Source organism: Bombus affinis, chromosome 13 (genome assembly GCF_024516045.1).
Source record: "Bombus affinis isolate iyBomAffi1 chromosome 13, iyBomAffi1.2, whole genome shotgun sequence".
In the NCBI taxonomy this organism is placed as follows: domain Eukaryota; kingdom Metazoa; phylum Arthropoda; class Insecta; order Hymenoptera; family Apidae; genus Bombus; species Bombus affinis.
Genome location: NC_066356.1, coordinates 7,911,708 through 7,935,828, shown reverse-complemented (window position 1 = coordinate 7,935,828; position 24,121 = coordinate 7,911,708). Strand labels below are relative to the sequence as shown.

General features: G+C 42.9%; 4 protein-coding genes across 9 annotated transcripts in view; all 4 read right to left on the bottom strand.

Annotated features, from left to right (window-relative positions):
- Positions 1–530: 530 nt before the first annotated feature.
- On the bottom strand, positions 531–9,301 carry LOC126922937 (uncharacterized). The gene is made up of 4 exons (XM_050735908.1): positions 8,571–9,301; positions 2,225–2,310; positions 1,933–2,157; positions 531–1,827 (listed from the first exon to the last, which is right to left on the bottom strand). The coding sequence occupies exons 2-4, from the start codon at positions 2,303–2,305 to the stop codon at positions 1,174–1,176; spliced, it is 960 nt and encodes a 319-aa protein (XP_050591865.1). The 5' UTR covers positions 2,306–2,310; positions 8,571–9,301; the 3' UTR covers positions 531–1,173.
- A 135-nt stretch (positions 9,302–9,436) lies between these two features.
- On the bottom strand, positions 9,437–13,078 carry LOC126922931 (hyaluronidase-like). 4 transcript variants are annotated; one of them, XM_050735898.1, is made up of 6 exons: positions 12,216–13,078; positions 12,021–12,112; positions 11,094–11,311; positions 10,590–11,016; positions 10,022–10,226; positions 9,437–9,925 (listed from the first exon to the last, which is right to left on the bottom strand). In XM_050735898.1, exons 3-6 carry the CDS (start codon positions 11,236–11,238, stop codon positions 9,692–9,694), a joined length of 1,011 nt encoding a protein of 336 aa, XP_050591855.1. In that variant the 5' UTR covers positions 11,239–11,311; positions 12,021–12,112; positions 12,216–13,078; the 3' UTR covers positions 9,437–9,691. The 4 variants fall into 4 exon arrangements, with proteins under 4 accessions (XP_050591855.1, XP_050591854.1, XP_050591853.1 ...); XM_050735897.1 differs by having other exon boundaries at positions 12,025–12,112; XM_050735896.1 differs by having other exon boundaries at positions 11,680–12,112; positions 12,216–13,071.
- Positions 13,079–14,220: 1,142 nt separating this feature from the next.
- On the bottom strand, positions 14,221–17,284 carry LOC126922921 (glycylpeptide N-tetradecanoyltransferase 1). Its single transcript, XM_050735876.1, has 8 exons — positions 17,135–17,284; positions 16,355–16,590; positions 16,062–16,272; positions 15,870–15,986; positions 15,641–15,811; positions 15,383–15,563; positions 15,028–15,291; positions 14,221–14,963 (listed from the first exon to the last, which is right to left on the bottom strand). Exons 1-8 carry the CDS (start codon positions 17,236–17,238, stop codon positions 14,805–14,807), a joined length of 1,443 nt encoding a protein of 480 aa, XP_050591833.1. The 5' UTR covers positions 17,239–17,284; the 3' UTR covers positions 14,221–14,804.
- Positions 17,285–18,370: 1,086 nt separating this feature from the next.
- Positions 18,371–24,121, bottom strand: part of LOC126922951 (uncharacterized) — a 52,563-nt gene continuing 46,812 nt past the window's right edge. For 2 of the 3 annotated variants that reach the window (XM_050735923.1, XM_050735924.1), the window contains 4 exons: positions 23,208–23,248; positions 22,189–22,287; positions 20,873–20,947; positions 18,371–20,692 (listed from right to left, as the gene is read on the bottom strand). In XM_050735923.1, the coding sequence (XP_050591880.1) occupies positions 20,489–20,692; positions 20,873–20,947; positions 22,189–22,287; positions 23,208–23,248 (419 nt within the window). In that variant the 3' untranslated portion in view covers positions 18,371–20,488. Of the gene's footprint in view, positions 20,693–20,784; positions 20,948–22,188; positions 22,288–23,207; positions 23,249–24,121 lie in introns of all 3 variants that reach the window. The other variant, XM_050735925.1, reaches the window with a different exon arrangement.

Sequence of the window (24,121 nt, the reverse complement as noted above, 5' to 3'; positions counted from 1 at the left end):
ATAGTTTTAGCCTATTAGGGACTTCGTCTAACCAAGTCTCGGCGATTTCTCGCGGTTTATCTCTGACAATTCAGAGTCCGTCGCTCTCCTGACGCAAGATGTTTATCGCGAACTCTTAAAAAAATTGCGTTACTCAGATTATGTGAAGTATTTGATTTTAAATGGTGGAAGAAAAGAGAACGGTTTTCCCGTACTCACGAAGAAAATTGATGAGCGTGTTTGTTTTTGTTCGAGGAGAAAGTGTCGACGTAGGCAAGGCGTTGCTCGAGATTTCGTTCTTCTTTATTGGTTTCTTTTCTAATGGTTCTGAACGCGGTCTTAATTGCTTTATTTGCATTCTTTCTTGCGCACCTATGGCACGACCTGCCAAGTCGGGCCTCGTACGAGTTTTCTTTTTCTTGCTCATTCGTTTTATTTTCATTCACGACCGTTCTTCTTTTAGTTTCGCACGAATTTTATTTGTTGTTTTATTTCTTCGAAAATTGGAGAATCGATTCGTCGGGAAAATGATCGGGGAAGTACCAGGAAAATGTTGTACGGACTTCGTTTATTCTCTGCGAGACAATGGATATAATGTATACTTTTAAAGCAATCAACAAGATATAACGCCTTTGGACGTCTACAATGGTTGCCAGTTGTGCTAATTACGAGCTAAAAATTCCGAACGTACGTATATTCCATCATTAGGCGCGTTAGTATATTAAATAGTTAATTAATATAATAATAATTAAAATATATATTAGAATTTCTCTCTCCCCTTTTTCTTCGTTTCCGTATTGTCAACTTTTACTCAACAACGTTTCCTAAATACGATTAAATCCTGACGAGATTTCTCACATCGAACCCAAGTTTCCAAGCTAGCATCTCAAGAGTAACAGTTTAAAAGATATCCATCTTTTGCTTACTAAAAAGTACATGTAAAAAAGAAGGAAATAAGAACGTAGAATTTTCCTATTTACAGATATATCGTTCGCGAGATAAGTCGAATCTCTAGTTTCTAGATCGAATCGAACAATTTACTACGGACTGGACTAGGTCACGAATGAATCTCAACAAATATAGAGAAGATATGATCTCATTCGCTAATACCAAACATTTCTATCAACTTTGTTTGATCGAAGTTTCAAACTCGACCAAACACGAGTTTCCATCACGAGAAATACATCCTAAATCTCAGAAATCTTTCTTCTTATCCTTATCCACTAATACGTTGTCGTGGTAGCTGATTTCCTGACCGGGAACAGCTGGGTGAAGATAGTGCGGTTCCACGTCGATCTTCTCTTTCACGTCGGGATCTAAAACCATCGAATGATGAGGTCCTCGATGAAGCACCGTCGTCGAGTGATGCTGTTGCTGTTGTTGCTGCTGCTGCTTTCCAGTCGATTGATGCTGATGTTGATGTAGATGCTGACGAGTGTGCTGCTTCTCCTCCTCTTGGCCGTACTTGTCCAACAACTCCCTTAGTTTGTCGAAGTCGATGTCCTCGTCGATTTTCGAGAACAGCTCCTTGGCCCCAGATTGCTCCAACTTCTCGGAGTCCTTGAGCTGCTTGAAGAGCTGCAAGAATCTCTCGTTAGCCTGAACACCATCTCTGGTGGTATTTTTGGAGGAGTTCAAGTTTGGGTTTTCCAAGAGATCCGGTTTTTCGTGAACGACGTTCACATTCTTATCCAAGTTCTCCACGGTTAATTGTTGAAGCAGAGTATTGTAATCTGGTTTGATCCTAGACGTTTCCATACAGGAGCTGCAGGAACAATTGGTGATAATTTGCACTTTCTTCTGCATGGTGATCGGATTGTTCGTCTCGTCCTTGCAGTCCAGCGTAACCTAAACGATCAAATAAACTAGTCAATTTTAATGAAACACCTTCGCAATTCATACAGTCGATCGATGTACGTGGCTTCCGAACAGCTGATATATTTATTCGCCTACCGTGTGCCAAACGCTGTCCAAAGGTTGACAAGAGTCACAGTAAGGTCTGATTAGGTCACCAGGAGCGGAAGGTTCGCTGTGTGGCACCATATACGAGAAACAAGCTCCCACGCAAACGTTGTTATCCAATTCCTGTGAGGAGCATTGCGGCCACGTGACGACTTGCTTTATGGGAGTCGTCTTGCACCAGCTGTGCTTGTCAGGGTACAGTACGATGTTGTGAACCTTAAATAACCAGTAACGTCACTCTACGGAATAAATCAAAGGGAAATCGAGTGAAAGATCGATAAACCTTGTGCTCGCGATGGGCGTGTAGGGTGGCCGCCTGGAGGAACAGCGCGATCACCACTGTCAGATGACACGTCGGTCGCATGATCCCTGAAACAACAGAAGGAGAGAGAGAGGGTATCCGAATCTTTCCGATTGGACGGTCGTTGCCAATAAATTAGTCGCCAGGTAAAGAGCAGTCAAATTTCTAAGTGTGCCCAAACTTTCTCCGTTCTGATTTGTCGCGTCAAACACAATCGAGTATGGATAGCCGAAGAGACGAAGGAATTTCGCGATTGCGATTCGAGGCGCGGCGTGTATCGTGTGCACGTGTGCACAACGCGTATTCGTTGGTCCCCACCCCGAATGAATGAAAGTCCGTGGCTCTCTTTCTCTCGTGGTGTGCCTCTCCCGAGGTCTCAGGTTCGACGACCGTCTGAAATTACGTCACCGGGATTTGTCGTGGTGCCGCTTCTCCTTTCTTCCTTTTTCTTCATTTTCGCGTCGCGTGAATTTTGTTTAAAACAAGCTACACGCGGGGAGCATCGTAAACGCAGGGAGAGCTACCGAGCGGTTTTTTAGGAGGAGGAACAGGGGTGTTATAGTGAAAAGAAAAAGAGCGGGAAAGAAGCCACGTCGGAACATCGCGGCAGCGAGTTCATTCATAAATCGTTAAGGCCGATTCCTTGATTCCAGTCGAGAGCGGGATGTTCGAGTTTTAAGTCACCGAGATCTTAAGATAACGGAATTCCCCGTGGCCTGACGGGATCGAGAGAAAAACGAGACTTTCTCGTGGATATCTCGACCATAAATAGCGGTGGATTTAAGCTACGAGGTTTGAATACGGGATATGCTCCTTCCGGCGGTATAAGACATTTTTTGAGGTCAGATCGTAGAGGGTAAAAGTTTCTTGTTGTTTGTAAAAATTTGAGAGAGGAATCGTCGTTGGCTCGATCAAAATTTCAATTTTCACGAATAGAGTAAGCAAAGACACGAAAGAAAAGACAAAGGGCTGGGTAGATTTAAAATCTTTACCAGGAAGCAATCAGTGGCGAAGGAAGCGGAGTCTCAATTATCGTGACCAGTCGAGCTTGCACGAGCTTGTTTTATTTCCACGGAGCAATCGGTAATGAAGCAATAATTCCGCAGCAGCGTGGTAAAAGGAACGGAGGAGCATTACGTATATATGTTGACCGACTGGATCGATGGCGACCGAGAAAAAAAGCGTCAATCTCATCGTACGATCTTTCTTGATCTTTCGGAGATCACCACGGGAACAAGTGGCACGAACGACAAGGTAAAAGGATGTGCAGGCCCAATTACGAGAGATCGGCCCCTTTTTTGGCCCTCGAAAAATCTCGGATCCGTTTCACCGCGGAGCATCAGGGAACCCACCACCGTGCATCCTCCGTCCTTCAGGAATTTACTTTGTCGTTGGACTCGCGAGTTGAATTCCTGACAACAGAAAGAATCTCGTCCCTCTACGAACAATTGGTCGCCGGTATTTCCAGGAGAGGATCAACTTTTCGTTCCCCTCCGTTGCATTTCAATACCGATCTTTCGACCCTTTCTTATTCTTCCGCAGGCTTCCTCCTTATCCAGCGTTTCATTCGACGAGCCTCTTTTTTCCATCGTTCCTTTCTTAGGTCGAATCCACTATTTCTGCTTCTACTTGGAAGAACCGCACCGGCATCGCAGGGTTCGACTTATCAAGCCCGATCGAATAGTCGAAAATAAAATTTGAAAGGTTATCGGTGATCCTCTTGCAACGTAACACCTGCTGCAAATTGGCCTAAAGATACGATAGTCGAAAAATTAGAGCTCTCAGCTGATTCTTGTTGAATCACCCTGTACGTGGCCACGAGGGGAGGTGTGCGACTACAAGGTTCGGCCGCCCATCTCATTTCCACAAGCGGTGATTTGAATGACCGAGTAGGATACAACAGGGACGTACTTACTTAATCCGGACGAGTCCGACGGATTACAACAAGCACCACTTCGTTCTATCCAAACAATTATCTTTACATATTAAATCTTCGTGCTTCTATCAGACAGACCGCGTTAAATGTTTACAATGGCGAAAAATCAATTTTCATCTACCTTTGATTTATCGCTTAAGACACGCGGTCAATGGCAAATATTTTTCTTTCAATTGTTTTCACCGAACTTGTAGCTCAAATTGCTAGAACTTAAGAAGAGACGAGTCAAGTACGAAGTATGGGCTAGCACGATCGACGTGAAAAATAACGAGGCGTTGGAGGAAGAGGATCGAGATAAATACGGCCCTGGCCGGGTCGCAGCCAGAAGTCCAAAGCTCTTTGTTGCTGCGCCACCTTCTCTTCTCGCCTCTAGGTCCGTGTCGGTGGCATGGAGGACCTCCGGTCCACCTCCTTCTCCACCTTCCTCCCAGTCCCGTTCCTTCGATTTGCTCGTGTCGTCGAGAAACGAGGGACGAAGACAGGCTGGCCAGAGGCGAGGCAGAGCGAGCGAAAGAGTCGACAGAAAGAGACGGTAGAGGGTCCTGCGCCCAGCCGCGAGATTAATTTGATTTTCAACCAAATTTGACGCGCCCCCGAGCCTAGGCGGCCAAGCACAAAGGGTGCCGCGATCTGTGCACGCTACAGACGAGATCTGTTGGTTCGGTCGGCGTTGGCCTCTTCCCGCGGGACCTTTTAAAAAGCACAAGGATTAAATCCGTTCGACTCGAGCTTAACACCTACGAGAACGAGCGGCCCGCGAACGTGACGTGCCGCACTTCCAGGAAGCTTCTAATAGGAATTCATATTTCATTCGGACTTTCCCTTGGCGAGAGAAGAATTATGTTTGGTAAACCTGAACGACGACTTGGGGCGGGCCGAGCGGAGAACGCGTGGAGAATCGGCGTTAAACACTCCGTAGGATTTTATTGTTCGGCTCAAGCCGTTCTTCGTCGGATTATTCTTCGAATAACAAACTATTTGTCGTTATTAAGAAAAATGCGAATGCGAATGGAGAATAGACAAGGATGAGAAGTAAAGCGTAATCGAACCAAAGTTTGTACGGCCCTGATGCCCGAGGCACGCAAGATACTTTCATGATCTCTTTGCCGATGTGCCACAGTACTTAGGCGCGAGAGAAAAGAGAAGAAGGGGAATATTCGCAGCCAGTACGAAGGAAGGAAGAAGAAACACTATGAGTAAAATGGTTCAAGTTGCTCGACCAATGGTAGTCGTCGGGGAATACGTATAGGTTCCCGCTGGTGGTATCAAAGGACTAGAGCTACTCTGTAGCTCGATTACCTTCACCATGCTTCATCTAGGCATACCCATAAGCGGAAGAATGACTGGTGGGTACACAGAGACGAAGTAGGACTTTCTTATTTTTCGAATTCCTCTCCTACGAGAGAAGCGCAACAGGAGAATGGTATATACACGCCTATGATCGTTTCGTACCGTGAAATCTTGCGTCGACGAAGGTCTGGGACTTCGAAAAAAGAAGGTCCGAGAAAGAAAAACGGTACGCGGCCCTGATTATTGCGATAGATTAGCGTATAATTTTGGAGCGCAATATGTTCTTCCATTTTAATGAGAAATCCCTATCTTTCGATTTGGTCTAGCCCAATTTCGCATTTTGCGACCGTCCTTTGCTCCTCTTTTTTCCGCAATACGGTGCCGTGGCCGAACTAATAGGGGGGCCCGCAGGGTGAGGGTCCAGAAGGGGAGCAAAATAAAAGAGGAATCGACGAGAGGGAGGACGCAGAACGCGCCAAAAGCGAGAGGGAACCAGAGGAAGGCAGGCGAAAAGGAGCGAGAAGGTAACTGGGGAGGGTCTGCAAGAAAAAGAAAAGGAGGAGTTTGCCAACAGCACCGGAGGAAGCCCCGAAAACACGCTGGACGTGTGGCGCCATCTCGGCTCCTTTTTTTTCTTCCTCCTTCTCCGCCACTCGCCGCGCACACCCCCCGTGCTTGTTCCTTGTGCTTTTGTTACTTCGCCCATACTAATTCTTCGCGAGCTGCACGGCGTGTCCAGAGTGCGTGGGGAGAAATCGACTCGAGAAGGGGAATGGGCCCCGAGCGAAGGGGAAGGGGCCCTGTGCATCGACCAGTGTCGGATTAAGCTGCTTTCGCACCCTCTTCGTACCTTGATTAGATCGCAATTTTAAGCTCGCTAAAATTTCAACACCGCCCGTAGCGGTTTCACGCTTTCGAAGTCTTGATTATCGTTGCCAACGTCTGCCGCGTTTAAGTTTAGACGTGTCTCTGACTGAACTGTACCGGGCGAAACTAGGAGGGTACGCGCACGAAATATGATACACCTGTGCTTTTCGCCTAACTATAAGCTCCGTGGAACGATGGAATTGTCATTTTTTAAATTGATCGACAGTAGAATCGGATATGAACGTAATCGCTAAAACACCGAGGGGGAGCAAAAAGAGGAAATAACTAGTGTGTGTACCGCCTTAAGAATTCTCTCTCGGTGTGGTAGCCCCCACGAGAGCGCGGTCCACATACCTGCAAACGAACGTTCTTAAAAGGGAGGGCAGAGCCCAAGAACAGGTCGTTAAAATGTAATGACATTGTTGTTTTTAATGCTCGCCTCTTTAAAACGGGCCCTTTCGTCTTCCTCGAGCTTGCTCGCTACTACCTCTTTCGCTCTCTCTTCCTACTTCTTTCCTGTTTTTTGACGAGAGATGCAAAAAAGCGATCGCGAGTCATCTTGCTCCGTTTTCATCCGATTTCCTCCCCTTTTTACTTTTCTTCTCTAGGAAAAAAGAAACGTCCTCGCGGAGAAGGCATAGATCAGAAAGAAAATGAAAAGCTCCGATTTTATTCCGAGAGATATCGCGAATGTCTGGTTCTAGATGTTGCTCTCACGAAACAGGCGGCAATTTGTATGTCGTTACTTTAATGATCTTTTGTGGCAACCGATAACCCGTTACCTGAGCTACCCACCGTACCCACTAAAAGATGACACAGCTACTTTTGGTCGCTTTTGCAGCCTGACCTCGCAGCTATCGGTATCAAGTGTCATGGACCCCCAGGAAGCCTTCGATTTTTCTTACCTCGCTACGTGTTGTACAAGCCTAGCCGAGGAATATTTTTAAAAAAGGAACGTAGAAAGAGATACGCGTGAACGCGTGCGTGTAACCGTCACGGCCAACCAGTGAAATTTTTTGGAGAAGACATAATCGTGCCACTTAACGATAGGTTGGAGAATACCAATTAAACGAGAGGTAATACACTGTTCATTTTCTCGCGTCCAATTACTCGAAAGGCGCGAACATGGTCGCATTAGCGACTGTCGGTTCCAAGCTCGCTTCGGCGATCCTCGACTACCTGTAGTTTTAAAAAGAAGCGCACCATAGGATGTAATTAAGCGTGGACCATTCTTGAGAGAACGAGACTGGTTGATGATATTACGATGTTTACGGAATGAAGTAACATGTCCAATAATAGACTTGATTTTACGTATCTATAATTTGCTCAAGGAATTATCGTATCTCCTTCGAATTTCTTTTCCCTTTCTTCTTTTCTCTCTCTCTCTCTCTCTTTTTTTTTTTGACTACCGTAACTTTGCTATAAATTTTCTAACGAAAAATGTATCTAGTTTGCGGGATTAACTGGCGTGAATGTTTCGATCGAGAAAGCCGAGAAATCGATGGTAAATTTTTGTCAGAAATTTTGGGGAATTAGCCAATTAACTGCACGGTGGCAAGTCGAGGCAGTCGCAAAAGGTCTTCATTAGAAAGGACCCGATGGCGAGTTGGCTACCGCACAACAGTTTAGCTTGGAAGTTAAGTGTTGCGTCTAAGAAGAGCTATCATTAACTCGAGAATAGGGTCTGGTATTAGGATTAGTGGGCAAAACGTTTTGGATAGGGTGTTTCTCAACTATTTAAGTCCGGAGTCCCTGTCCCTTGGCCACTTTCGAACAGTCTGTGATCATCGCAACTTCTCTCAGCTGGTGTTAACATTCCTTTACTTCGAATGGAGACCACCGGAAAGGGATCTGCCTTCCGGTGATCGTGACGCAAGAGAAAGATAGCGACAGAGTGAATCGAGGAATCGTACGCGCCTTATACGCTGTAATACGCTGTTGTTCGTTGTTATAGTATTGGTACCTATCGGTGTCTATAATTGCTTTGAAAAAAACATCTACATGAGGTCAAGGGATCGTCACCAGGGAACGCTTATAAAGTACAGAGAGCCAGAAAAAAGCTAGAGTATTCCAAGTACGAAATCTCGCTGCTATTTCGATATTGTTATCGAATCTACGATATCGTGGATTCCCGTAGCACACGCATCACGTAGTCTGGCAACTCTGGCAACGATCTCGAGCCACCAGCAAGCGTACGGCGGCAGCCTTGGCTTTTCTGAAGAAACTGTCACTCACCTCCGTGTACGTCAGCGACGTTGCGAACTACGCACCACTCTAGAAATTTGCCGAGAGCGGAAAAAGGATCGGCAGACAGTTTCGAAAACGGGAACGATCTCCGTGCGATACTCTGTTGCTCGCGACTTTTCACTCGTTCCTCGGCCGGAACTTCGCCGTTCTTTCCCGGCCGGCGATAACAACCGGATCAGAGGAAGATCTGTAGCGACAAATTTGAAGAACGGTTTGCCTCGAAACACGGAGATCCGATATGAGGTTGAGCCGAACCGAGCTGAGCTGAACACGAAACTGTGCTGCCGATCTCTCGTGTTCCGTTCTCCTCCTCCTCTTGCTCCACCTCCACCACCACCGGAGTCTCCTTCAGCTCCTCCTTCTACTCGGTACGTTCGGTTCCGCGCCGTTCTCGTTCCGTTCTCTCTCTTTCTCGTTCTCGCAGCTTCTCCAGGTATTCTCGTGGAAACAGAAAGAGAAAGGATCATTCTCTGAACGAGATGGAGAGGGGAGGAATCAACGGTAAGCAAGAGAGATCTTTGACTACCTCTACAACGACGTCGCGTGTACTGTAAAAAGCAAGATCGCCCGAGGCCTTACACCTCGAACCAGTAAAACTTGTCGTACGCTAGTGCCAAAGTGTGCTCGTCCCAAGTTTTGATTGCCAGTTTAGCTGTTACCTCGTTTGTCCGATTATGAGAAGCGATTCGGCCGTCTTCACGATGATACTAGACGGAAACCAATTCGTTTCGATCTTTCAGAGACGTTGGTGACAGACGATAGGGTTGACAAATGAAAGAAGAATCCGACGAGGAAGAGTACGTCTCACGTTTGTTGGGAACTTCCACTTTTCGGAGATAGAATGAAAAAAGTGGTAGTTTCGTAGGAATTTTATTTCGATCGCTGCTCGAGTACGTCGCGCAACATCTCCAAGTATCGCCTAACCAGTAGTCTTTGGTTTCACTTTGGTGTCTCGTGTTTGATATCTTTCTATTTCGAAGGTCGAACAGATCTCCTACGTATGTCATGTATGATAACCGTATACGTAAGCGACAGAAACTAAAGATTTGTTACAATTTCTCCTAATACTTTGCCTCTTTTACAAGAGAATCGGTACTCCAAATGCTACGTCAAACTTGGTCGACGCTCACATCGATTCTGTTGTCCACGAGAGTGCTGTTGCTTTGAGTCAAGCCAAGAGCGGTTCGTCTAATTCGATCTACAATGGGTCCTAGTTCGTTGTTTACGTATTCCTTGAACTCTACGCACTTTTGCTTCGTATTGATATCGTCGGAGCTTCCCCAAAGGATGAGACCGTCGGCACCGAGATCCATGATCTTTCGTAGAGTCGCTTCGAGATCGTCCTGTACAGAGAAATCCATTTCGAAGATCAACCGATTTGTTATCAAGTGACGTATCTTTCAATACTTGGAAATTGTTTTTTACGTAAAAAGACTCACCTTGCTCAAATACATATCTCTCTTATCTTGGTACTTGTACCAATAATAGGGGAGAACCCTCTTTTTAATCGCCATTTGTTTCGCTATTCTCAAGGCTTCTCTGACACGGCCTCCGACGAGACCGACTCGTTCACTGCTCGTTAGGTTCAACCTGAAGTACACCGACGGCAGGAGAACGTCTTCCAGCTCGAACAGCCATGACATTCTGAATGGAGAAGCACACGAGTCTGGTTGGACTTATCGAGAGACCGATTAGATAAGACGGATGTAACTCCCTCAGGACGGTTTAAATTTTCATCAGAACACGATTCTTGACACTGACCCACTTAAAGTCTGAGCGTTGTAACGTTCACGGCCGATTCGTAATCTTGTTACCTTAAATCTCTAAGAAATTTTTTTCACGAAAACTAGAACGCACGATCGGTTGATGAAATTCGTGACGGTACGATAAATGCAAGCGATATTCGTACACAATGGTACCGATACGGTTGTACGACGGATTACCTAGGAGAGTCACGACATTGAAGATGGTCACGATCGAAATAGAGCAACTCTGGTAATTACATACTTATCGTTTTCCAGCATCGTAGCGCTATCGCACTGGGAACTGTGTTGATTCGGTGTCAGATTGTAGCAGTAGGGGTAAGCATAGTATCCCCAACTGGCGGACGGTCTGATCTGTTTGGCAGCCTTCAGTGTCTCCTCCATGAAAAGTTTCCCGTATTTCTCGAATCTTCGTTTCGCTTCCTGCTCGACGCTTTGATTGTCCCAGAACGGATGCTCACGACGAACTATCTCTATAGAGAGTTTCTTATAAGGCTGGAGGGAAGCCCAATTCTGTCGGAAGATTGGCCTCCAACTTTCGAAATCGATCACCCCCACACCGTGAAACGATTTGTCTGGTATCTGATTGATCAAGTGCTCCCGAAATACTTCGAGATGCTTGGTGAGATTGCCTTCTTGCGGGACACCACCGTTTCTCGTCACTACCTTTCCTGAATAACGTTCAAAGTTCTTTCCTTTCTCCAATCCATCGATAGTCTCACGGTATAAGGAGCGAGTATTGTTTTACCGTTCGGATCTGTCAGCAACGCCGGGAACATTCCAGGGTCGTAAAGGATCGCGATCTCGTCACCGCGGAAGTTATCCATCGAATTCTGTAGGATGCCGTATCTCTCCGATACTTCTTCGAAGTGAAGCCCATACTTATGGCACATAAAGGTGGGCACGTTCCAGTAAACGTTGAACTCCCCTACGGTTTCGTTGTTTTTGGGGCTGGTCGGTATGAAACTGACAAGAGAAACGACGTGTTAGCGAAAATCGAGTCTCGAATGCGCGGCCAATGACACGAATTAGATAAGATATTTTCAGACCTGAACTTGAACGCTTTATGGGTATTTCAGGAGTTACAGGATGCGCTTGCCAACATTCGCGTTGTCCTTTTTACTCTTCGATCTTTTTTTTTTTTATTTTCTACGGAAAACGCAACGTGCCCGCATACGTGTCTTTGCAGCACTAGGCTGCAACACGTGTTCCCGAGAATAAGTTTCAATCGTACTCTGAACGTACGGCTTCTCTAAATTTAAGACGAAGGGTGCGGAAGAGAGCAAGTTGACTGTTTGCAAGGCATCTCAACGATTAACACGTGTGTCAAGTACCCGAGAAAAAATGCGTCGACCTGAAGTACGGGTGCTAGCATCAACAGCACTCGGAACATCATCTTTTCTGCTACGATCACGATAACCGAAAAGATGAATCGAATGCACCGACTAGCGGGCTTGATAAGGAAGCGACGCGTAGAATATGTCCGCGTGAAATCACCCAGCGGGTACTTATTGATTTTATCCTGCTTGCAGATAGGACTAGATGACTTCACGAGGAACTCGTCAGAGGTCTTCGTGAATAAACGTCAACGACGATGGTACAACAGCGGTGCGACTGAATTCCGCTCGATTTCAGGCCACTATTTATTCCACATCGTGTGTCTCGTGTTCCCCACCTACGTGTTCGTCAGCGCTTCGTGCTGTTATCTGCTCCGGGTATTGTTCGGTGATTTCTCGTTTCCGTCTTTTCTTTTCTCCTTTTTTTCTCCTTCGCATCGCGTAAAAGGACATCACGCGTTAGTGATCAATCTTGCTGACAATTAAAGTGCATTGAGCCCCCTATGGAAATACCGCGAAATCGGCACGCTTACCTCACCAAGGACCATCCGAGAGTTGAAGGCCTTTGCCGGAGGATCGTTAACAATGCTCCATCATCCAAATCTGCAGTTCACTTACACAGTGGCTTGACATCACGATCGCCCGTAGTTTCAAATCTGCCAGACGCTTTTCAAGGACCATCGTTGGAATTAATAGCATAGTAGTACTCATACAGGGTGTCTGGTAATTAGTCGTGCAAACGCGGAAGAGATGAGGAGTCATGAAAAAAATAAGTTGAAAATGTAAAATAATGTTTTCACAGACGAGGCTTTACATTCAAAAAACAAAAGGCAAACGATTTTGAAAGTCTACCCGGTGCACATATACTAACTGTAAGTTTCAACTCGCAGTAATAATTAGAAATAATAGCATGCTATTTATATTGTTAACCGTGTTATGATATCAAGTAATATAAGAATACTATATGGATGGCATATGCGGGTAGCTCATATTTCTACGTGATTCCTGAATTATCCTTTTTCGTACTGCTTTTTACATATTTTGCAATCGTGTCGAATAGAAGAATAAATTTTCCAGCGAAGGAAATGAATCCGTTTATCGAAGGACAAGTTTCTATTTCGCGAAATAAATTTGTCTGTGAAGGAAACACTAATCAAATGTTAATTTTACTTGCGATTAACGTTCGAACTTGAAGATGATAATTTTCCTCATACAAACAAAGCAATTTGGCGCGTTTGGAGGTAACGAATGTGTCCTTTTAATCTTAATAGTCGAATTGATTACCTGAAGCATTTTTACAAGACTGTTAAGCTCCCTTTCGTGAGCTTCTTTTGACATATAAAGATAATAACGGTAGGATAACGACCAAGGTAACAATAAATTCCATTCTTCGTCATTAATCATGCGAATAGTACCATAGTAGAGATAAATGTTTGAAATATTTGCCACCTGTGAATATAATTGATTTCACTAGGCAGAGCTAAATTCTTATTGAACATAAATAATTAGCCATTGTAAGAGACGAAAGGTGGCGAAGAAGATGAATTTTAATGTAAAGAATATAACGTCTGTGGAATATTATTGTAGAATTGATCAGTGAATTTTTTACCGCCAAGTCGTACGATTAAACATTTTTCCTTGTCATTATTAGTTTGTACAATCGTTATTCACTTGTGTGTGCATTAAAAGATATATTATTTTCCAGTGTCACGTTAAATATTTCTAGATAAACATATGTTCATAGGGTATCTAGAGGACAATTAATCAAAGTTCAATAAATTAAATCATTTATGAAGAATGAACACTGGCAATTTAGACAATATGTAAACGATATGTAGACGATTAGAAATATTAGCATCGTAGGTAACTAGAAAAAATGGGCGTGTAAATATCAGCTGTTATAATCGCCACGGGGCCATCGTTTCGCGCCTTTTATCTTGAAAAGACCTTGCATGTCGGTTGTGCGTATACTGTGTTAAATATTGATCTGCAGCAACTGTTACAAAGACCTCGGCTCGTATTAGGAGCACACGCTGCTCTCATAAAAGAATATATGTATATGCCAGTCGAAAACGTTTGCTGGAAGGAAATAAAAAGAAATCAGCTGCATGATGTTTTCCAGAAACTTGAAATTATCTAAAACGCAGCTTGTAAAGATATATATTTCAATGAAGTTTACATTTAAACAACGTAAATTACTTTTGATGCCGTACCGTTGGGCCAGCGGTGTTTCCCTTAATGACAGTCCTTAAAAACTGGTTTCTTTCGGTGTCTTTTTAGTTTTACCGCTATCTAATCGGCGCCGGAAGCAGGTCGCTTGTTATGCAACCACGTGTTTCGAACGTACCGGAAAAGAAAACAGTACCGAAGCTAATGATCGAAAAATGGTGGAATCATTCGTGTCAGCTATAAACGTATCACGTACGATAAGGAAACTTTATTTCGTGCTGAAGTATACAGGTTACAAAGGGAAAATGAGATTTACGATATAAAGTCGGAGAAGGAAGAACGAAGGGGGTAAACAAACAAACGGGTCGCTTTATACTTCGATCTTCTTTTATTTAAATTTTTATACCACTGTCCACTTCGGCATACTTTGCGGCCTATTTAACCAAAACAGACGCTGTGGGAAATGTTTAATTCCAAATAAAACGACGCCCAAGGAGCTGTATCGAAAATTTCGAACTCTGCGGTCGACGATACCTGTAAGAAGGAAACTTGCCCCGCATGGTTCTTGTAAATTACTAGAGCATACGATAATTATCTACATTGCTCGTCACGCAGATACCTATATACACGCGTTGCACATGCATATTTTGATCTTGAACTAATGTCATGATCAAGGGTTGAGACAGAGACTCCCCAAAGATAACATCCACGGAACCGGCGACTCCAATGGAACGTCCTACTTTGACTCATTTAAGGAAACATCGATTTCTTCCTATTGTTCAATATGCTTTGGATGCTTGTTAGTAGAAGACGAAATTATAGTTGCTTTCGTTTCCATGTATTCCTCCTATATTATCCTAATAATATTTATTTCCATCGTTTATCGTCGCTTCCGTATCGTAAACTTGCACGTGCGAAAACTTCTTTTCTAGACGAATTCGTTTATTTAGAACTTATTGGAGCACCAAACCAATCTTTCCAGGTGTCATGCTAGGACAACGCCAATTATATAAATAATATTGCAGATTTCCGTCACCTATGCCAAACTTTAGTGGCTCTAAAAACTCTTTGTTGTCCATGAGATCCAACGCATTAAATACGTCAAAATCGAGCTGAAAATAATATATAAACGATCGTTTTTTCTTATATGATAAAGGTACAAGCAATTACACTTACATTACGAGCCGATATCAATGCATCAGTCATGAGTTCGAGCCAAGGAGTTGCAGTGGATACGTTGTAAAAACTGTATGCAGCCCTGAGGGTTTTGTGTGTCTGATGATGCATTATGGAGCTCGGCAACGTATAGTAGCTAACCATATCGGTAATTTTACCATTGTTTTCTACTACAAAACTATTAATAATCCCGTTCTGTGGGAGGAACCAATGTCGGAACTCTTTAATAGAGAAAATCGGAGCCAAGTCAAATTTCTCCAAATACTAAAACATGAATGATCTTAATAATCTCTGAATGAAAACATTAACATTAATACTTCTAGCAACTGTAGTATTTTCCTGAAAAAATCATTACATCAGTTAATATTTTATGAGCTTGAGGTATATCTGCTTCAACCAGTTTCCTAAATCCTGGTACTTTTGTATTTTCTGGCAGTTTATACAACTTTAAAGTTCTCTGCATAGTCATATTGCGAGACAAGTGAGAAAACTTCACTTCAATTAATTTCTTTGGATTGAGAGAACGATGCCAATACCTTTAAAACCGAATTCATAGTTAAATGATAATAAATAGTGATATAATAGTGAAATTGGTTGTAATGCAGCTACACACCTGCAAGTTGCTATTGGTTTTGGTAATACAACACCAGCGGTATAAACAGCTTGGAATATACCTTGAAGATTAACTCTCCTAGTTATTTCACGTATTAATACTGGTGCAACCCGTTTTGACCTCAGTTTCTTGTGCACACACAAGAAATTTATTTCCACCATTTTTTGAGTGCTGAAATTTTCCTTACATTAGCTAACAGGGGACGGACTGAAAATAATCTGAAACCTACTGATTATAAACACGCAGAGTAGCTGGAATAGCGGAAATGAAACCGACTAGACGTCCGCTTTTAGTCACACGTACCCCACAGTGCCATTCTTTGCACCATCCAGGGGATTGCAGCGCCCTAGAAACATCTTCTATTGAGTACTTAACTGAATTAAACTAGATTTTAAATTTCATTAGTTGATATTTTGTTTACCACTTCAAAAAATTAGGTGGGTAATCAAATCTAAACATAGCATCATCATCTTCCACATAATTCTCAGACAATAAAGTATACAATTCTGATAAAACTAAAGGATCATCAAGGTTTAAAGTATCCCATTGGAAGTCTGCTGGTAATGAATAAGGTTCTGCCCTGATTAACGTTTTGTCAGATTCAATGGGTTCATTTTTAACTATTTTTTCATCTGCAGAAAATCTTCATGATATAATCTGGTCAACTTAAAATTATTGTTTACCATCGTGGAATGTAGATGTTAAATTGTTTACCCATTTTTGGTACTGGCTGCGTACTCCAAAACTGATAAGGCTTTTGCATTGCCTCTTCCTGAGTTTTAGCAGGTTTCTGCTGTATATTAAAAACCTCCATTGCCATTTGGATGTCTTTTATAGAAATGTTACACGTGCTATGCATTTCATGTTCATCTCTGTGGCCTGTGTGGTTGTGATTCTCACCAGTGGCATGCGCCATCTTGTTCTTCTTCTTACGATGTCTCTTTTTTGAACTAAATTACAAGTATTTTCCTTTTATTTCTTTATGCACTATCAGTAAAAGAAGCACAACTCACACAGGCATACACAATGCAAGAATAAATTAAGAATGCAAGAAGCAACAAAGAAGGTACAAGATACATTGAAACTTTACATTTTGAAAATATCTTCAAGGATAACAATATTTATATACAAGGGACACATTAAATATTAAATACGATTATATTCTTATAATATTGAACACTTATAGTGCTATATATACGTAGTTTTGAATTAGTAGGTTACTATGACACATAAACATAATTCTAAAGTATCCAACTCAACTACGGGGACAAAATATAATAATACGAGAAGCCTTTTATTATATCAAGTTAATAATAAAATATTGTTATTGATAATTATATAACGGTTAATAAAAAATAACATTAAATTACATCTATGGCATTGCCGGTCATCCATAACTTGTATTCAAAGTGAATCGAATCAAATGCTCTCCAATCATACCAATTGAAATTTCACGGCAAGTACTTCTTAGAAATCGAATGAACGTTCGCTCACCTTTTAGATTTCCCATCTTTTTCGTGAATCTCATCCTTCTTAGCCTCCCGTTCCACAACTTGACTCTTTTCCTCCATTTTAATATAGATTTTGATAATGCGCATGCACAAGACATGGTGGCTCCCCCTAGTTGCGCTTACACGTAGAATAAACGGGTCACGTGATATACGCCATGGTTGTTCCTTCGAAAAGTTGTATCGCGTCGGTGTGCTTAAATTAATTCAATTCCTTTAGTAAAAATTTCTTTATACGTCAAAAAATTACTCTAAATAGTTTTTATACAGTGTAGGGATCGCGAATAGTATAAAGTTTTTGATCGGCAAAAGAAATTATACGCGTTTTCTTAAAAAGTATTTGGTACGCCTACGAGTCGTTCTATCTCGTAGTGAACGCGCGTTAGATGGAAATAAATTTCTCGGATCTTTTATCTGAAAACTTCGAAATTAGAAAATACGTGTTTACGGTAGTCCGGAAATGTATTAGCGGTTTCGTTGGCGAGATTGAGAATGTTTCGAATCGACTTTCCGTGGAAAAGGAAGCGTGGGAAAATTCGAGAACGCGGGATCTTCAAACAGCGAAGGAAAGCAATATGGCGTTGGCTGCGCAGCAAATTTGGCGGGAATGTTTGGCGCTGGTTTTATCATCGATGTTATCTCTTCGAATGTTTGTCAGCGTGCAATGTGAGTCAAAATAAGAATCAATTATTTTTAACGATATCGTCTATTTTGTTTTAAACTCTATTGCAAAACCAGTGATGATAGTAAAATGTATTTTTATAAACGAATAAGATAGACAAATTTGAAGATCGGAAAGTTACTTTTAATTTGATTCAGTAATTAATCCACCGATAACCGATTTCTAATTGAAATACAATTGTCAGAAATCGACGTTTCGAAATTCTGTTGACTCTAGTCCGTACACTATTCATTATCTTTTTATCTTGAGATCAATAGCACTTTTCAATATCACACAATACTACTCTAACGTGGTTTTATTTATTTATTTTTGCGTATCTTTTTAATATTATATAATTTTCTTTGAATTATACTATACGATATTGTATTCAATACCAAATCATTACGATAACACGCAGCACATGGTGCGTCATCGTTAGATTGAATATGCTTTGCATAGCGCAAATACATTGCACAACATACATTGCATAAACACACGTTGTGCGTTATTGGTTTCAAATGGATCAAGGAGTTCGGGTTGTAATAATTGAAATTAAAAAAATTTTAGATTCATATACTAAAATTATTCCATTGTGTGCCAGTCTGACAATTATAGTCTTCTTTATTTCATTACCAACAGTATTCTTACATCTTCATGCCGAAACAATGTATAATTTCTATATCATAATATATATTCATTTATTCATTTATATATTTATTTATTTATTTATTTATTTATGTGTATAATTGTTAATAATTGTAATAGCAGTAAATAGTCTGTAGTAGGCGAGTTTGTAGGTATGTAAACAGCTTTTAGGTACGCGTAATTCCAGTTTATCGATAATTTAAATCCCGCGTATGTCCCGTTCGCATAATTTATGATTTGCATATCTATTTGTCAAACTGCGGGCAAGAGCAAACTCCACGATTTGCTAGCGTGCCGCGATATTCCAATGTTTTCTCTTTCTTTTTTTTTTTCCCAGCTTTTCTTAAGAAACCCGATATCCATGGAAACTGAACGGTTCTTGCTTCTGTTCGACGATTGAACGATAAGAGTCGAGTGGAAATTGATTTTGGAATGAATCTAATCTCGCTTTTAGCGCCAGATTTTCTTCTCTTTGTCATAAATTCTGCAAACTGGCTGGTTCTGATATCTAACTAAAGGAAACTATCGCGTTCTCGCTTTATCGAATAAATTGACAATTAGGATAATTAACGCTTTATTAACACAAGAGAAGTGTTATTACGGAAAAATAAGATGATATGATAGAAGTAATATTATTACGTGGGAATAATTAGGAACTTCTTTTCGCCTTGGATACATAATTAGCGATTTCTTTGAAGTTGCGCGCGAGCAACTTAATTAACTAAGAACTTTCCATGTAAATCAACATTCGCTTCTCCGATTCGAAGAAAAAGGAAAAACTCGATTGATCCGCAGTACTAGTTAAATATTCGACCGAGAGATCGATGTCCAAGTAAATTAGGTCTGACGGAGTACTTGTCGACTCGCGAACGAAAAAACCGTAGAAAGGGAGTAATAGAAAAGGTTCGTTATTTTATTTGTCGAATGAAACACATTGTTGTGAATCGTACGGGGAATTCGCGGCTTCAGTGAGCAAGTGCCTTGAGGACAACGATCGATCGTTGCTCCAGCAGGTACTGAAATTCAGAATGAATCAGCAGGGAACAAGTAGCAAACGTTTCATTTGTCTTCCCGCGTCTCGCTCTTTTTTCCACCTCGAGGAGTCGAAATGAAATTCCACGTGTCGAATCAGGGCCTTTAAAACACGAAAAACAATACGGATCTGCACCCCCTAATATATATCAGCGTTGACTGTTCTCGATCGAAAATGAAATGCCCCTGTAAAATCAGCTGTATGGAGGGTATTTGAATTTTCCTCGCTCGCTTTGGCACTGGAACTCTGTAGAAAGTTTAATCCGTAAACTCGAACTTACATCTTAGTTTCGTCTTGTGTGTGTGTGTGTATTTTCATTTTTTCTCTTTTCTTTTCGTTTTCTAACAAGGCATAGGCAACTACGCTACTACGAGAAGAGAACAATTCCTTTTTCCATCACTGAGAGTCTTTAAAACGGCCCTCCGTTAACTATACATGCTTCAGACAGCGCAGGATTCTCCCAGAGGATCCTGGCGACATCTCTCTCTCTCTCTCTCTCTTCGAGAGACGAGTTCGTACTCTTCGAATCTGTCAACGAAGAGAAAGACGAACAGGCTTCTAATTTCCCTAACTTATCTTACGAAAAAACACTCGCTCGCGCGATAATAGTACACGATTCGCGATTTACTTCGCACCATCGAGAAACAGAGACGAGACGGTGGAAGCTGATTAATAGAACACAGATTTTCCCAAAGCTTCGACTCGAGAAGCACGGAGTCGCGAGTACTTTTACGAATAATTTTTGCTTAGGACTCGAGGACTTTCTAAACGTTCGAAACATGGAAAGTGTAGGTGTAACAATGACAGGATATGCTATCAGTCGAGAAGAGATGAGAGTATACAAGTAGGACTAGAGTCGCTTCGTTCGATAAGAAATAGATGGATTGCGAAAAAACGCGTTTTATATTCTCGAATCGTAACTCCGGTGGGGGATAATTCCCGAGCTGCCTGGTGCACGGCTGATGTCTTCTAACTAGAGATTCTTCCGCGGTGTTGCTTCCTCAGCAATGATATGCATAGAAGAGTGAGGCCATGAGCCAGAGTGCGCCGCCCCCGTAGAATCGGCTGCCCTCGACCCCGTTTCTACCGGGTCGTTTGCGTTTCGACTTCGATTTGGCGCGCCGTTTGCGCGAGAAAATGGCGTTGGTGGCGTTGGTAGGCGACTCGATGTTGCAGTAACTCAGATCACAGCAGCTGATGCAGATCTGGAACGAAATAACCGAATTTATTTCACCCGGTCGCGCGGCTTTCTCCTCTTTTCCGTGAGAGAGAAAGAAAAACAGTTGGCAACACGAACTATGCGTATGCGGCTGACTAGATAGAGAACAGCCAAAAAAGAGGGCAAGCCAGGCCAGGATGCTTTGAAAAAATTCGCTATTTCGCACCTGCTGCGTGTCCACTGGGATGCATCCGACCGAGGCAGGTCCGCATTCCGCGCTACTCACGCAGCTCTTGCTCACCTGAAATATAAACGTGCTTTTTCACCGACCATTCTGCGTCAGGGGCATGTTACATTCGTTGTGTCGTCGTTTAGTATCGGCTTGTTCATACGTTCGTTCTCATTTTCTTCACGATGCAACGGGGGCTGCTTTATTTTCTATCTAGCGATCGTCAAAGTATCGATTCCCGGTCGTTAGGATCTACGTCGTCGATTTTTTTTTCACTGTTTAATTCTTAGATGTTCGATTTCGCGTACATAGAATGTTCATCTCGGCGATTGCCACGGGTTTTTCCGCCTGTTTCCCTTCCTTTCTTTCCGAGCGTTCTGAAACTTTAGAGAGAAAGAGAGAGAAAGAAAAGAAAGGAAAGAAAGGAAACGGAAAATATCACGGTGGTTTCACTCGAGTCTTTCGTTTGAAGCGAACGAATCGCCGCACAGTCTGAAGCTACTGCTTGGGAAACGCTTTATTCCGTGTCATCTGCGAATCTTCCCACCATATCGTTACGTAGATATTCGCATCTAAGAATCAATTAATCGATGAACCAACAAAGCCGAGAACGTGTAGAAACCGCGAGTAGGTGAATTGATAAGCTCCAATTGATTCCGATGTTCATAATTGAAAGAGTTTTGGAAAGTGCTTAGTCGGTGGATGCTCTTAAGGGAAGCCTTTCCGCCATCACTCTTCCGCTGTGAATTCAGTTTCGCAAGTTTATCCATTAACAAACACGGAAATCGATAATGCGTTTAGCGCTGGGAGAAGCTATTAGTGGGGCTAGTGATAAAATTTCGGATTGATCTTCATCGGTGGCAGGCGCATCGTGCGTACAATGGTTTCGTGATGAACGTCGAACGTGTCGATTTTATCGTGGCACCGCGGCCGCGTTTCAATCAACCCGTGAAACGAGAGAACACATGGAAGGAAACCGCGATTTCTAACGCCCAATGAAAAGGAAGGAAAACGTCCGCCCGCTCGTTTTTCCTATTTTCGTCGCGTCTTCGATTTAAACTATTCTTCGATGGTAAATTACATTAATTATGCAAACTTATCCCCGTTGGAATTGTGAAGCAAAAGAGGCAGAGTTTCTCTATCGTAAGAAAGGAAAGGATCGACACGGCCAACACTCGAGTTGCAGTTCTAATACTTCTTGGCAACGACAGAGTTAATCGCGTCGACTCGAAGTCTTCTCGTCTCGAGGAGAAGGTCAAGTGTTAGGGGAAGAAGAAGAAGAAGAAGAAAAAAAAAGAAGAATTTGTGCTTGCCAAGACGCTATTTCCTCGGCTGTCCAAAATGTGCAGCGATCTGCAAAAGTCTCGGCCACCCGCCGGACACGGTGTATCTATCGCCCATTCGTTGCACATCTGCGAACAGAGGACAAAAAAAGAATACGATGGCTGTGATATTAGCTGGAATCGGAACATATATAACGTCGGATTCGTATATACCGGTCGACGTATTTGCATGGTCATCCGGTCGTTACTCACCAGTCTCGATCAATCGCACGAAAGTTCGAGGTTAGTTCCACGGTGGTTCGATATGGGGGTAAAAAAGTATGGAGTTTGTTGGTTCTGTACTGTTCGAAATCGAGGAAATCAGTAGAATGAGTTAGAGTTCGGAAAATCGGACGGGTGAAACGTAACTGGAGAATTCGTTGCTTTCTGATCGAGTGCCCGCAACGGCTGCGCCGCTGTTATAGAAGGATCCGACTATGGAATTCGGGATGGAAGAAAAGAAATAGAGAAGGGAAAAGGGACAAGGGGAGAAATAAGACGACGGAGTTCACGGTCGAAGGAATAAATTCTCGAAGCGAAAGATAGTAGCCGGAACTCGCGGTGGCTATCGACCCGACCGGAATCAACGGTTTTCAATAGAGATTTCCGTGGAAGGAACTTCTATTTAGAATTGCTCGGACTTGATCCGCGGTGTCGGACGATCTCGTAGCCATCTTCTTCGGTGTTTCGTGTCTTCTTTTTCTCGTTGCTGGAAGAAATCGACGACCGAACCCGATATTGGTAATTCTTTCGCGACGTCGACGATTCAAAGAGCGATAGATGGTGAATGGAGAGCGAAGAAGGAAAGACGAATCGTGGGTGTACGGACAGAAGAAGCGAGATAGGTAGGTTAGGAAGGCGGGCCAACGACGGAGGAAGGGAAGTTTGAAAATAAATAAAAGATCGATGGCGGAACGATCTCCTCAGGGCTAAACGAAATCGTGCACTGGACTCGGTACGATACAGGCATTACAGACTCTTAGGAGGACGTTTAATGGACTCGTCGATACCTGGTTATCGCTGACGTTGACGCAAGTGTAGCACGTTAGACCTGCAACAACAGAGGGGGCGATGGAGTGAGTAATAGCGTTGAACAGAGAGACAGCAGACCGGTTGAAGTACGAGACAAAGGGCGGAGAGACGCAACAATTAAACACGCTTAGGCGTTCCTTCGATATAATTCCCGCCCGTCGCAATACACTTAACGTCGTGGAAAATGGATTGTCCCGTCGAATGGAACTTATAACGGTGCGGCGCGCGTTGCGGATCGTGGCAACAAAAGCTCGTTCTCCTCGAAATGCACCCATACACCCGGACGAGCGTACGACGATGTATTGTTTCAGTGGCGGGGTCCAGTGTCGTAATTAATACTTTTCAAACCGTTCAAATTGAAGCCGTTTCCGGACGTTTTGCCGCTCCACCGGAATATCCAAGAGTTTACAGTCGTTCGCTAGAGAGGTTTCCTATTCCGACACGCTAATGGAATACAAACTTTTTCCACCGGAGACCGATGGAAAATAGAAGGAGAGCGTAAAAGGAGTAGCCGAGAAAAACAACCGGAGAAAAAGGAAGCGAAATCTTTCGACTTCTGTTTTTTCTTTTTTTCTCTTTTAAGCTCTGCGAATGTCGGTTCGAGCCGAGAGACTTTAGCTAAAATAGCATTGGCGCTTTAAGAAGCTTGGCAGCGGGCAAGGTTGGCGATATTTCAGAACAATATGTTACAAGCCAGGTGTATAGATCGGGGAATGATTTGTGAGGAATTGGTAGGAGGTAGCAGGGAGGAGGTAAAGTGGCTAGAGCGAGATCTGTAAGCGGTAGAAAGCCAGGAAGGAGGATTAGTGGAGCTCGATTGCAGGATTCGAGAGGGAGTGGATAAGCTCGAGTTAGTCGAGCAAATCATAGATCTGTTTGCCCCGTTCTCCGC

Bases quoted from the DNA above. Each gene is read 5' to 3' on its own strand.
- LOC126922921 (XM_050735876.1), bottom strand. From the start codon at position 17,238: ATGCGCATTATCAAAATCTATATTAAAATGGAGGAAAAGAGTCAAGTT. The intron at 15,987-16,061 runs GTAAACAAAATA...AGATGTTTCTAG, and splicing joins CCACCTAATTTTTTGAAGTG to GGCGCTGCAATCCCCTGGAT. The intron at 15,812-15,869 runs GTAGGTTTCAGA...GGAAAATTTCAG, and splicing joins ACTCTGCGTGTTTATAATCA to CACTCAAAAAATGGTGGAAA.
- LOC126922931 (XM_050735896.1), bottom strand. From the start codon at position 11,741: ATGATGTTCCGAGTGCTGTTGATGCTAGCACCCGTACTTCAGGTCGAC. The intron at 11,017-11,093 runs GTAAAACAATAC...AACGTTATTCAG, and splicing joins GTTGCTGACAGATCCGAACG to GAAAGGTAGTGACGAGAAAC. The intron at 9,926-10,021 runs GTGAGTCTTTTT...TTCTCTGTACAG, and splicing joins GAGATATGTATTTGAGCAAG to GACGATCTCGAAGCGACTCT.
- LOC126922937 (XM_050735908.1), bottom strand. From the start codon at position 2,305: ATGCGACCGACGTGTCATCTGACAGTGGTGATCGCGCTGTTCCTCCAG. The intron at 2,158-2,224 runs GTTTATCGATCT...TGGTTATTTAAG, and splicing joins ACGCCCATCGCGAGCACAAG to GTTCACAACATCGTACTGTA. The intron at 1,828-1,932 runs GTAGGCGAATAA...TTGATCGTTTAG, and splicing joins TGGACAGCGTTTGGCACACG to GTTACGCTGGACTGCAAGGA.